Source organism: Vigna unguiculata, chromosome 1, assembly GCF_004118075.2.
Source record: "Vigna unguiculata cultivar IT97K-499-35 chromosome 1, ASM411807v1, whole genome shotgun sequence".
In the NCBI taxonomy this organism is placed as follows: Eukaryota; Viridiplantae; Streptophyta; class Magnoliopsida; order Fabales; family Fabaceae; genus Vigna; species Vigna unguiculata.
Window position 1 is genome coordinate 28,938,021 of NC_040279.1, and position 13,385 is coordinate 28,951,405.

The 13,385-nt window shown below is 30.2% G+C and overlaps 1 protein-coding gene across 1 annotated transcript; it reads left to right on the forward strand.

Annotated features, from left to right (window-relative positions):
* The first annotated feature begins 968 nt into the window (after window positions 1-968).
* Window positions 969-5,150, forward strand: LOC114181030 (putative wall-associated receptor kinase-like 16). Its single transcript, XM_028067351.1, has 3 exons — window positions 969-2,048; window positions 3,573-3,746; window positions 3,836-5,150. Exons 1-3 carry the CDS (start codon window positions 1,127-1,129, stop codon window positions 5,035-5,037), a joined length of 2,298 nt encoding a protein of 765 aa, XP_027923152.1. The 5' UTR covers window positions 969-1,126; the 3' UTR covers window positions 5,038-5,150.
* The last annotated feature ends 8,235 nt before the right edge of the window (window positions 5,151-13,385 follow it).

Genomic DNA, 13,385 nt, shown 5'->3' on the forward strand with positions numbered 1-13,385 from the left:
TATATATTCATTTTATGTGCTTTTGAAATATAATAGTAAAACATTAATTAATTATCAAAATCATGAAAAATAAATATTTTAAAAGTATTCAAAAATTTTTAAAATAACTTAATTCCTCGTATTTATTTTCTACACACGTTTCTGTAAATATTGACTTCCAAAATTTCATTAAAATACATATCATGACAAAAAAAAGAAGAATATTAATTAAAAGGTTGTAAGTCTTGGTCAAGCTACCGTGTAGTATAGGTCCCATTATATAGAACTATCATGAAGTGATGTAAATAGAATGAAGTATTTTTCAAAAGTTACTCTAAATTTGTCTTCTTCTTTTTTTTCTTTTTCTTCCTAATTCTAATAAGGTGTTATGATAGAATATTCAATAATACGAACATGAAAACAATAAGTGATAGAGATCCTGATGGACCGGATTGGGTACGCTATTCACTAAAAGAAATTCAATCTATTATCAGTCAGATATTTAATTCAAAAAATATCTATGAATTTTTTAAAATTTACAAGCATTTATGAATATTTGTGAATGTTTAAAAAATATAACTTATAAATTTTTAAAATAAAATTAAAAGTTTTAAATAAAATAGAAATTAAATAATAATTTTACTTAAATTTAAATTAATAAAATATAAATTTTATTTTATTTTAAATAAAATTTAACATAATAAAATATAAATAAAATTTTAATTTTAAATAATAATATAATACTCTAGCTACACTCGATCCTTTCTAAGTAAAAATTAAATTATTCTCTATCTTTTATATGAGTATCAATTGAAAGTATTTATTTAAGATGGTAATGTTTTGATAATTTTTTATTTGAGATGGTATTTTTAGGTAATTTCAAAATATAAAAAAAAAATGTTATTTCATATAACTACGAAAACTTGCTAATATTTAATTATTAAAAATTTATTTTCCATCCATTTATTACCCATTTACATACGACATGGGAATTTTTGTTATCACAGACGGTGAGACAATAACAAGACGAAGAGTTGCCTGACTGAGTCGGCATAAACTTGTGCACAACCAAACAAAACATTAGACGAATGGTTCAACCCAAACTGAAGCCGCGGCATTTTTGTTAGTATAAAGATGCTCGCAGAAGATGAAGAAGAAGAAGAAGGAGCAAACACTTATAGTTTACTATACAATGGAGTTGAAGGTGGTGATGCTGCTGCTGCTGGTCATTGCGTTAGCAAGAACAGCAACTGCAGCAGTTGACCAAGCCCTGCCCGGCTGCCTGAACAAATGCGGAAATGTTTCAATTCCGTACCCCTTTGGCGTAGGTAAAGTCGCCGGAAACAACTGTTTCTTGGAAGAAGACTTGGAACTCAGCTGCACAAACGCCATTCTATACACAGATAAAATCCCAGTTCGGAACATAACCCTCCTAGGTCAATTGGAGATGGATTTCTTCGTCTCTTCTATCTGCAAACAAAGCATTTCTAAAGGAGAAACAGCCAACGAACCCACACTCCAAACTGCATCCTTCACCATTTCCAGCACGGAAAACAAGTTCGTGAGTATAGGCTGCGACACCTACGGGTATCTCAACAGTTACGTCGACGAAGCTAAATACTCAACAGGCTGCTTAACAAGATGTGACAACAAGAATGAAGAGAAGATGGAAAACATGCAGGGAAGTGACGGCAAATGTTCGGGCATAGGGTGCTGCCAGGTGGATATACCTCCTGGAATGAATAACATCAGTATACAAGCTTACTCCTTTCATGATTTCAAGTACTCTTCCAATCCCAACAGCTGCAGCGTTTCGTTTGTCGTCAAAAATGGCGGCTACAATTTCTCCAGGGATGATTTGAATCGCGTCCCGCTCGACGAGGCTCCCATGATTGTTGATTGGAGAGTTGGAGAAGCTGCCTGTAACGTTTCCAAGGACAAAACTAAGTATGCATGCATAAGTGATAATAGCTTTTGCGAGGACCCACCCTCTGCCGCTGGAAATGGCTACCTCTGCAAATGTAAACCAGGTTTTCAGGGCAACCCTTACCTTTCCCAAGGTTGCACAGGTAAATTATTTCTTATCAATTTATATAATCTATAATCTTATTATTTTTATTTTGGTTAAAATACTTTTTTGTCCCAATTTTTGTCAAGTTTTCTTAAATAAGTCCTAATTTTGGTTTTGTGTTTCCCAATTTCGTCAATTTTGTTCAATTAGGTCCATTTTCACTAACACCGTTTAAATCATTAACGACCATGAACAGTGACGGTCACGTGTCACTTCGTGATTTTTCTTTTTGTTTTTTTTTGTTTTTTTTTTAATATTTTTTTTAAATGTACACGTGTCAACCCATGAGCGTGTCACGTGTCACTTCATGGTTTTTTTGAATTTTTTTAAAATTTTTTTAATGTCCACAACTCAGTAGTGTGCCACGTGTCAAAGTCAATGTTCTATATTCAATTTGGTCCCTATATTTGTTATTTTTGTTCAATTAGGTCCAAATTTTTGTTAATATTAACCAATTTGGTCCCTATCGAAGATGTGACCAAATTTAATTTTTATATTAAAATTCACATGACACGCTCATGGGTTGACACGTGTACATTTTAATTTTTTAAAAAAAAATTCAAAAAAAATTCAAAAAAAATTCAAAAAAATTCAAAAAAACCATGAAGTGACACGTGGCAGTCATTGTTCATGACCGTTAATGATTTAAACGATGTTAGCAAAAAAGGACTCAATTGAACAAAATTGACGAAAATTGTGACCTATTTGAACATAAAACCAAAATTAAGATTTATTTGAAAAACCTTGACGAAAATTGGAACAAAAAAGATATTTTAACCATTTTTACTATTTTCCTTTAGAATTAATGTATCTTTTTAATATGCATGACTTTTTATTTTATTTTATTTAATTATAGTATTGTTTTAGAATTGAATTTTAGCTTTAACTTAATCTTATAAAAGGCGTTTCATGATGTTTACACTGATTTATATTTCATAAATTTATTTATATGTAACCTGGGTGATTTTCATATTTTTACTTCTCATCATTTTTGTACTTTTTATCTTATTAGAATAGAACGGAAAAGAAGGGTTGGTCGGAGTAAGACAGTGTTTTAATATATGAATGTTTAATTATTTATTTGGTTTTTTCATTTTGTTCCTGGGTTAGTTTTTGTAGTTTTAATTTAATTTTAATTTGTGAAAATTTATGTAATTTTGAATCCATTTTTTATCCTAAATATTTTTGTGTTGTCTTCAACTGAATATTTAAAATATACTATTTTGATATTTTAAAGGTATTTTAAAATTTCACAATCAATAGTAAATGTATTTTGAAGGTACAAAAGAGAAATAATATATAAAGATAAGTAGAGAATCCAAATTTTGTAATTTTTTCATAATTTATAAAAAAACTAATGAAATTAGGTTATTTCTGATAAATTTTTTAAAACAAATCCAAATTTTTATTTTATTATTAAAATTAAATTTATTAACAAAAAAAATTTATTTTATTAGTATAATTAATATAATTCCAATATCAATATTATTAAAAAATCATCGATTATTTTTGGCTTTTGTAGACTTCCCAGATTGTAAAATGGGGACCCACAACTGCGCAAGAGCAGAGTATTGTCATGAAACTCCTGGCTCTTTCGAATGTTTATGTCCTGCTGGGATGATCGGAAATGCAACAAACGAAGGTGGAGGATGCCAGCCAAAGCAGCAAGCTGATGAATTTACCAAGATCGTCATTGGTGAGCATATCATTATGACCATTAGAGTTTTGTTTTTCTTCCTTTTCAACAAGACACTAAATTTTCATTTGAGTTTATTTTGATAACAGGAGCAGGTGTAGGATTAATTGCTTTGTTTGTGGGGGTTTCTTGGCTTTACTTAATGCTCCAGAAAAGGAGAGTCCTAAAACTAAAGGAAAAGTTCTTTCAGCAGAATGGGGGCATCATTTTAAGACATAAACTCTCTACAACAAGAGACTCATCTCAATCCACCACAATTTTCAATGCTGAGCAACTTAATAAAGCTACCAACAATTTTGATGAGAATTTAATCATTGGCAAAGGAGGTTTTGGAACAGTTTTCAAAGGAGTTCTCTCAAATAATCAAGTTGTTGCTATCAAGAAGTCAAAAATAGTGGATGCGAGCCAGGTGGAGCAATTCATCAATGAGGTCATTATACTATCACAGATTAATCACAGAAATGTAGTCAAACTTTTGGGTTGTTGTCTAGAGACAGAAGTTCCATTATTAGTATATGAATTTGTTAAAAATGGCACCCTTTTTGATTATTTGCATAAACAAGGTCAAGTGGGTAATGTATCTTGGAAAACATGTTTAAGGATTGCCACTGAAGCAGCTGGAGCTTTGTCATATCTACACTCTGCAGCTAGTATACCCATCATCCATAGGGATGTGAAAACTGCGAATATACTCTTAGATGACAATGGCGCTGTCAAAGTTTCTGACTTTGGAGCTTCACGATTGGTTCCACAAGACCAAACTGAAATAGCCACAATTGTGCAAGGAACCTTTGGGTATTTAGACCCAGAGTATATGCAATCAGGCCAATTGACTGAAAAGAGTGATGTGTATAGCTTTGGGGTAGTGCTTGTAGAACTGCTAACTAAGGAGGAGCCTTTCTCTTTTCAGAGGACAGAAGAAAAACGAAGTCTTACGTTTCACTTTGTATGTAGCTTGGAAGAGGATAATTTGTTTGATGTTGTTCAAATTGATGATGAGGATGAAGAAAATAAACACGAGATTATGCAGGTTGCTATTCTTGCTGCGAGGTGCTTGAAACTTAGAGGGGAGGAAAGGCCTAGCATGAAGGAAGTGGCAATGGAATTGGAGGGAGTGATGCTTATGAACAAACACCCTTGGACCAATTCAAGCCACACTTTTGAGGAGAGACAATACTTGCTTTCTGAGGCACAAAGCATTTGTGAACCTGGTGACAGTAGTGGCCAACAAAATACTAGATATGATAGTGCGAGAGAGCTTCAATTAATTGACTTTGGTAATGGAAGATGATCAACGCACGCTATGCAAAAAATATTTGTATTCCCATTTCAGTATATTTGCTTTCTTTACTTGTTATTCAGTTTGTCTCATTGTAATATAATTTTATTCTAGTTTATACTTTATTCACTTATGGACTATACTTTGATTCTAAATGTTTCCTTTTATCTGATTTTTGCATTCATTATAAAGAGAAGCCTTAATTTTAATTATTCCATTGGTCATTGCTTTTGCTAAGAAGTGTCAAGTTGGTTCTTCATTTTTTTTTGTCTCAATTTGTTTATGGCTTATTTAATTTCATTCAATTTGATCATGATTTTTAAAAAGTGATTCAATTTGATCAATGTCATTAGTTTTTTACAAACGATCTTCAAATTCGTACCACGTATCAATTTGTGGTTTTTAAATATATTTAATTTTTATTTTTTTACGCTTTTAACTTTACAATTGTGCCATGTGGCACGATCAGTGTGACATGGCATTAGAATTGTGATGTGATAGTGGCACATGGACAAAGTCTCAATTTGGTTCCTACATTTGTTTTATAGTTTTAATTTAGTCACAATTTTTGTAAAAATAATACAACATTGTCCTTTATATAAATCTTATGCTGATATTCTTAGATACATGTTTGAAATCATGCTAGTTAGAGCTTGAATGTGATTATTAAATATAGGGTTAAATATGTTTTTTGTCTCTTAACTTTCAACAAAAATTGAATTTAGTTTTTTTAACCACTTTTTTTTTTAAGTTAATTTAACCTTTTAAATGTGTTTCATGAGAGCATTTAAGTTGTTTAACCCACTTGACACATCTCCGCTTCAATGTTAGCCAAGAAATTGTCTTGAAACTTGTTTTAAACGTCAAATAAACTTAACAAAATGTTGTTACAAGGACTAAATCCCAAACATTTGTAAAGTTTGAGGACTAAATTAGACGATTTTGAAGAGGGACTAATTCCATTTTTTTACTGAAAGTTAATGGACCAAAAACATATTTAATCCTTAAATCTAATGTGAAACATAATACAAATCATGCAATAACAAAATACATGAACAAATTAAAATTAATAAGTGGAGTAGTATAATTTCTTAGATTGAAGTATTAACTCCTTATCAATTCACCCATGTAAGTTGTCCTAAATATTTCATATAGATTTTAAAGTTAGTTTAAAAATATTTTCTGAAATATTTAATAAAAATGTCAATTTTAGCAAGAATATCATCATAAGATTTATATCAAAAATAAATTGAGTCTCGATTTAAATAGGAATAATATTGTTCTTTTTACAAAAAATAGGACTAAATTGAAACTAAAAAACAAGTATAGGAATCAAATTGAGACTATGTCTACATTGTCGTGTCACATTACATTACTACTACCACATGACACAATTGTGACGTAATTAACATGTGTCAACAAATAAATAAAAATTCAAAAAAAATTAATTTTATAAAAATTAAAAAACAATCACAAATTAACATGTGATACTAACTTTAACACTATTTGTAAAAAACTAACGACAAAAACTAAATTGATTCATTTATAAAAAAAGCAAGACCAACCTGAATCAAATTAAAAAAGTCATAATTAAATTTAGAAAAAAAATAAAGTTGAATGATTGATTTAACACTTTTCAACAAATCCAAAGAAAAAAAAGTAAAATAAATTTTTTATTTTCTAATACATAGTTGATACGTGTTTCAAAGTAAACAATATTTTTTTTTAATAAAGTATATAATAAATAATAAAATTCTGACTTAAGCCTTTGAAAAATAATATATTTATGTTTTTTGTTCTTACTACTACCAGTCATTTTTATTCCATTTCTATACACTACGAATAATCAGTTTATTTTTAAAACAACTTTGAAAAAGTTTTTTCCTATATTCACCTTTCGTGTTTTTTAAAATATAATAATCAAAGATTAGTTAGTTAATTAATAAAATTATGAAAAATAAATATTTTAAAAACATTCAAAGTTTCTTAAAAGTAACTTATATCCTCTTATATGTATTTTCTACAGATGTGTCGGTATAATTGACCGCCAAAATTTCATTAAAAAAAATATTAATTAAATGATTGTAAGTATTGAAGCGTGAAATCTTTAACACCAGTGACATGTAGGGTGTGTTTCATTGGGTGATGGATACGAGAAAGAGTGTGAAGATGAATTTGTGTAGATTTTGGTGGATGAAAATTTGTGTTTTTTTGAGTGGATTTAGGGTGTAAAGTGAGTGGATTTGGAGATAACTTTTATAAAAGTTAGTAAAAGATTTGATTGATGTGATAGATAAAATAAATTGTAAAAATAGATAAAATTAGAAAGTTACCAAAATATCCTTGATGGAATAAGAGAATGATTTTGTAATTTGATGTTATAAAAATAATTATAATTAATTATTAAAAATATTAAAATTATATAAAATTTTAAAATAAAAAAAATTAAATTTTTATGAATGTAAAAAAATTATACAATTAAATTTTAAAATGTAACATCCCGTTTTCATAGTTTTTAAACTATTAAACAAAACATTTAAATTTTAGTAATTCAGAAGCGGATGATGATGTGGGTCAGAAAATATGATACAGTCATCCTCAAAATAACCATACATACAGGTTTCACTAAACAAGGGTTACAAAACACCATAAGCATCTACTGGAGGAACAAGTTACTAGCACTACTGGAAAACATCCGGGAAACCCAAATCAACGCCTGTCTGGAAAGGGTATATCTTCGCCTGTACTTTTTCCTGCTCACGCCATTCAGTATGGGACGATCATTGCAAAGGTAGAAACACACAAAACACAAAAGAACTGGTAGGGTAAGCTAACTTGAATAAAGAGCAAATCATACAATTCTATACTAAGACGGAAAACAAACTTCCATTCCACAATCCATTAACTCATCCAATTAATTCTAACCATAACACCACACATCATTCTAGACTCGATATCCGGATTATGTAAGTGGCATTGGAGCTCTTGGTGACTTGCACTTGAAGTGGCTCCTAAACTCTGCAGAGTCTTAGGCACAAGGGGTATTCACCCAACCACTCTCAAGGTAAATCCCATCACCTCTATGATGGATCGGAATCATAGACCAGGACCTCCTCCTACTTCCCCCGACGTAATCCATCACACTCTATTTGAGTCTTAATGGTTACTGGAAGCGTCAGGATATCACCAATCTGAGTCCTCATGCCCTTACATTCACTAAACCACATACCTTAGGATTTCCCTTGAAATCCTAACTCTAACATACTCCATTCACATCATGTTCACACTCAATGTCTGCATACAGTTTAACATACATAAAGATCTCATACATTATCAACCCTCATCATTTTAAAGCAACCAATCAAGCATCAAGAAGCAAAACAGTGGGAAAAACCAATCTTCTGCAGGGAATCTCGCTTAGGCTAGAGGGTCTCGCCTAAGCTAGAGAGCTTGTCTCGCTTAGGCGGGCTGCCCTCGCCTGGGCGAGAGTCCTTACAGTGGCAAAAAGAAGTTCTGGACGAATTCTCGCTCAGGCGAAGCTGGCTCGCCTAGACGAGAAGTTATCTCGCTCAAGCGACTCCAGCTCGCCCAGGCGAGAGTTCGCACAATTGACAGGGGTGAGCTTCTGGTATTTTCGCTCAGGCGAGACCAACTCGCCTAGGCGAAACTACCAGAAAATCCTCCCTGTTCTGCACATGCAAACTCGCTCAAAGACCATCCCCACTCAATTTCATACTTTAGCAGTCTCAAATATCAATTACACAAGCAATCATGCAATTAAAGCACTCCCAAACACAAATCACACCAAAATGAGTTACAAAGTTAGCTTCCCTTACCTATTTGTCAAGAATTCACTTGGTAGAGTCAAGAAATTGGCAAGGCAACAGAATTTTCAGTCTGGACCTAAGAGGACCCTTCACCACAGCAGGAAGAAGAAAGAATTTCATGATCAGATTCGAAATTCAGAGATAATTTTCAGAAATTCTAGCTGGACTTGAACCCAATTGGAGATATAGCTCACCTAAGATGATGGAAGCTGAGGGAGGAACTGCGGAGGGTCCTGCTGGCTGCCCCTTCCAGAGTCTGAGTATGGAAAGTTGAAATTTATGAGAGGGCAGTACAGAAAAGAGAGAGTGGGAGAAGATTGAATTTGCAGAAGGAAACAGAGATGGAGAAAGAAGGAGGAGTGGTACTGTCTTTAGAGAGAAGGAAAATGGAATAAAAGAGGGGCATCACATAAAACAAAGTTAAACATTTAATTTTAAACAATATTTATATAAAGTTTAAAAAACAGTTAAAAAAAAGTTTAAAAAATTTTAAAAAAGTAAAAAAAAAAAGTAAAAAAATAAAAATAAAACCATGACACCGGTGTGGTAACCGGTGTCACTCATTCAGAAAACAAGGCACCGGTTATGTAACCGGTGTCATCCCCTTCTATGACACACAACACCGGTGCATCCCTCTCTATAACACATAACACCGGTGCCAGCCCCAACACAAAGCACCACAACACCTCTCAGCACCACCGCAACACCATAACTCAACACACGGTCACCCTTTTCGTCGACCACCACACCCCAAACGCACATGGTTTGGCAAAAACCGAAGGGTAATTTGGTAAAGAACTCATTATACTCTAGTTATACTCGTTTATCTCTCCTTTCTATCGTGGACGAAATAATACATCCATCTCTCAAATCTTCGCTCCCATATCCCTTCGTATCATTGAAACCGAACACGTTCCAAAACTAATTCCGCACTCCCAAATTCATTGAAATAGTGCAATACCCTCAAACGAACAGGCCGTTAGGGACGTGAAAACAATTTGTACATGTGAATATATGTGGATAAAAATATTTGTATAATATTTATATAAAATTAATTTTTTTAATTTGGAGAGGGGCGAAATTGAACAATTTTTACAAAAATTAAGACAAAAATTAAAATGTAGAGATCAAATTGAGAATGAGAAAATGACACCTGACATAATATTGACATGTGACATTGTCATTTCTATGTCACTTTGTCACGGTTACATGACACGATGTCAGCTTAACACATGACAACTTTTTTTTTTAATTCAAAAAATAAAAAAATCCAAAAATAATTTAAAAAATCTAGGAACTGACATACAGTACCCATTTAACGGTGTTACTCTACCAATAATATCCCTTTAACGATGTTACTGTACCAATAATAGAAAAAACTTAATTATATAAAATTTTCTAAACCAGAAATTAAATTGAGACAAAAAAAAATAGATAACAAAATTAATATTTTATTACAAAAATAAAAACTAAAAACATTATTAAATTTTTTTATGAACACAATTAACGATGAAGACACGTAACATCATAAGTATGTGTCAATGGAGAGTGATTGAAAGTGGGTCATTTTGAGATGGAGGTCGTGTTAACTTTATATATATATATATATATATATATATATATATATATATATATATATATATATATATATATATATATATATATATATTCAAAATAACGAGAGTACAATAAAGAGTAGAAACAACGTACGCCATCTCCAACCTCAAACAAACCGGTTGGCGGAGAAAATTAATTTATTACAATGCAAATTTTGCTTCTTCTTTTAAGAAAATTAATTTTCCTTCTTTTAAATGCTTTTATCTTTGCACTCGTAGTACACTAACATTTATTTCATTCAAGTGCAGGTAATCATTTATTTAAAACAAATAACTGAGGCATCGATCACTGTTTTTATGCATAATCACTTCACACGACACCATGTGTGGGATACCACAATATAACTTTGCTAAAGGAATTTATCAAATTCAAGTGTTTAATTAAATTAATTCAATTTAATCTTAAGAGAAAATATGGTGTCGTAATGTTTAAGGGTTAAGAAAAATTATAAATTTCAGACGTTTAACTAATGTTGAAAATTTAAAAAAAAAAATCATTGAATTTTTTATTATAATGAATTAGTAAATCGAATTAACATGTTTAATGAAAATGAATGTTTTAAATGTCGCGATTAAGATTTTTTTAAAAGACAAATAAATATATTAGATTTTTTTATCTTACTAAAATATTCTATGTAACCTTACTTTATTTCCCCATTATAATTATAATATAAATAATCTACTTAAATATTGAATAAAAACAGTGAGTATATAATAATAGTGTATTGTAAAAAATGGGTTATGTAAGAAGAGAAAGGAAAGAAGGTTAAGAAGATGAGGAACATGACATTTTGTGATTTGAAAGGAACAATGTGTTGCTCCATGATTCAGATAAGTGCTCAAGTACATGCATGTGGACATGCTGCATTCTCTACCATTTTTCAACTTTCTCATTTCATTTATTTCGTTTCATTGTCATTGATTTCGAGCTTCAAAAAATCCTTAGTCATCTTTATTAGTACTTGTAATTTCTTTTTAATTCTTCTATAGTACTATATCGTTTTTTATTTTTTATTTTGTTTTTACGTTATCCTAAGAGTTTTTAATAATTTTTATTTAGTTGTTAGTAAGAAAAATAATTTCAATATGGAAAAAACGTTTTTTTCATTTATTTTATGATTAATGTTATAAACTTAACGTTTTTTTCATTTATTTTATGATTTATGTTATAAACTTTATGTCACCTACCGTGTTCTAATAGGAGTTGTTACGAAATTAAAATCTTGAATTGATAGTTTCAAATATGGTTCTCGTCGTGAATATATACATCTTTTCATAGATAAAATGAGAAAAAAATAAATTAAAGTGGTTAGCTGAGAAATTAAAAAAGATAAAGATATACGTAAAAGTAAACAATAAATAACTCAATAAGTTTCATTACTTTTAAAATGATTTCTACTCTTTTTTTTTTTCATCGCCATTCTTTCTATCTTTTCTTACATATAAACCAAACCCAAAATTTAATTGTTTGGATTTCAAAATCTTCACGAATACTTATTCTAAGATTTAAAATTAATTTAACTTTGCGGACCATAAGGACTACCCTTATTCTATATAAGATGAATTTGAAGATAACTTTTATAATTCAATAATTCAAAGAACCTATGACAAGAGTAAATGGCAAGAGATTGAAAGAATAAATCTATTATTCAAGGTTCTTGATGTTAGAAGCAACTCAAAATTCAAAGATATAAAAATCATAATTTAAAACATATTTGAAGGATAATTAGTTTATGTTATTGGACTTTAAACTATATTTTAGGAATTAGTTATGTTTTTATGCTTTTGAACTTTGATTTTCTTTTTTTTTTATAAATTAATTTATGTTTTTAGATTGAGATCTTATTGTAGAGTTTTCAGGTTATATGTCTATATATAGAGGTACCAAAACAGATGTAAACACTTTCGAGTCATATTATATGCATTTGCATTATTTGAGAGAAGATTCTCTTGGTTCATGGACTAAAACTCTGATTCTTATAAAAATTAACGTCTTTGTAACAAATTTTCACTTAATCAATATGTTAGATTGTGGTGTCTGCATTCCTGATTTATTTATCTAAATTTTCACTCTGATATATTTTTATTGTGTATCGATAATTCAAATTCAGAAACCCGCTAAATTGAATTGGGTCCATGAATCTAAGAAATAGCGAGAATTCTTGATTTCTTTCAATATCTCTCTCAATTGGAAAATCCAGGATTTGAATTGATGTCCTTTCATCGAATCCTCCTAATTGCATTGATTTATCCGAAAGATTTCACTTTAATTGAAATTTGGTTATTCACAATGTTCGAAGATTCTCGCTAAGCATCCATGACTGAATGGTTAAAGCGCCCAACTTATAATTGGCGAATTCGATCCTACTATTCTGTAGATAAGATTGTATAAAAAACTTTTTATTTATATATTTATCTATCTATATTCAAGTAGAATTTTCAAATTTATTATAAATAGCTAAATAAATCTAATTCTATTCCTTAAATAAGCACCTATTAATAAGTGAGAGTTATCACTTCACAACCTTGGACTTGGAGGCGATAATAAATGATGGAAGAAAATTAATTAATATATTTTTGTATATGTTTAGTCAAACAAATATAATACTCTTTAAAGAACAGCCAAACTTTCTTATATAATCATTTTATTCTTAGTTTTTTATTATATATTTTTGTTTAATCAACCACTTTAATATTTAGTATATGAAACACATATTTAGTGTTGTTTATCAGATAAAAAAGCGAAACAGGTTGCATGGATGGGCAACAGAGTTTTTCAACTAACTCCATAATTGTTACATCTATCTTTAAGTGTGAATTGTCAGGATTATTATTGCACGTCTATCTACCTCGAAGTGCACACTTTTTTTTACATTGTTTTTATTCTTTTCGCTCTCAAATATATATGTAACTTCTA

Excerpts from the sequence above, each read along its gene's own strand:
- LOC114181030 (XM_028067351.1), top strand. The coding sequence starts at position 1,127 with ATGAAGAAGAAGAAGAAGGAGCAAACACTTATAGTTTACTATACAATG. Across the intron at positions 2,049-3,572 it reads CCTTTCCCAAGGTTGCACAG|ACTTCCCAGATTGTAAAATG; the intron begins GTAAATTATTTC and ends TGGCTTTTGTAG. Across the intron at positions 3,747-3,835 it reads ATTTACCAAGATCGTCATTG|GAGCAGGTGTAGGATTAATT; the intron begins GTGAGCATATCA and ends TTTTGATAACAG.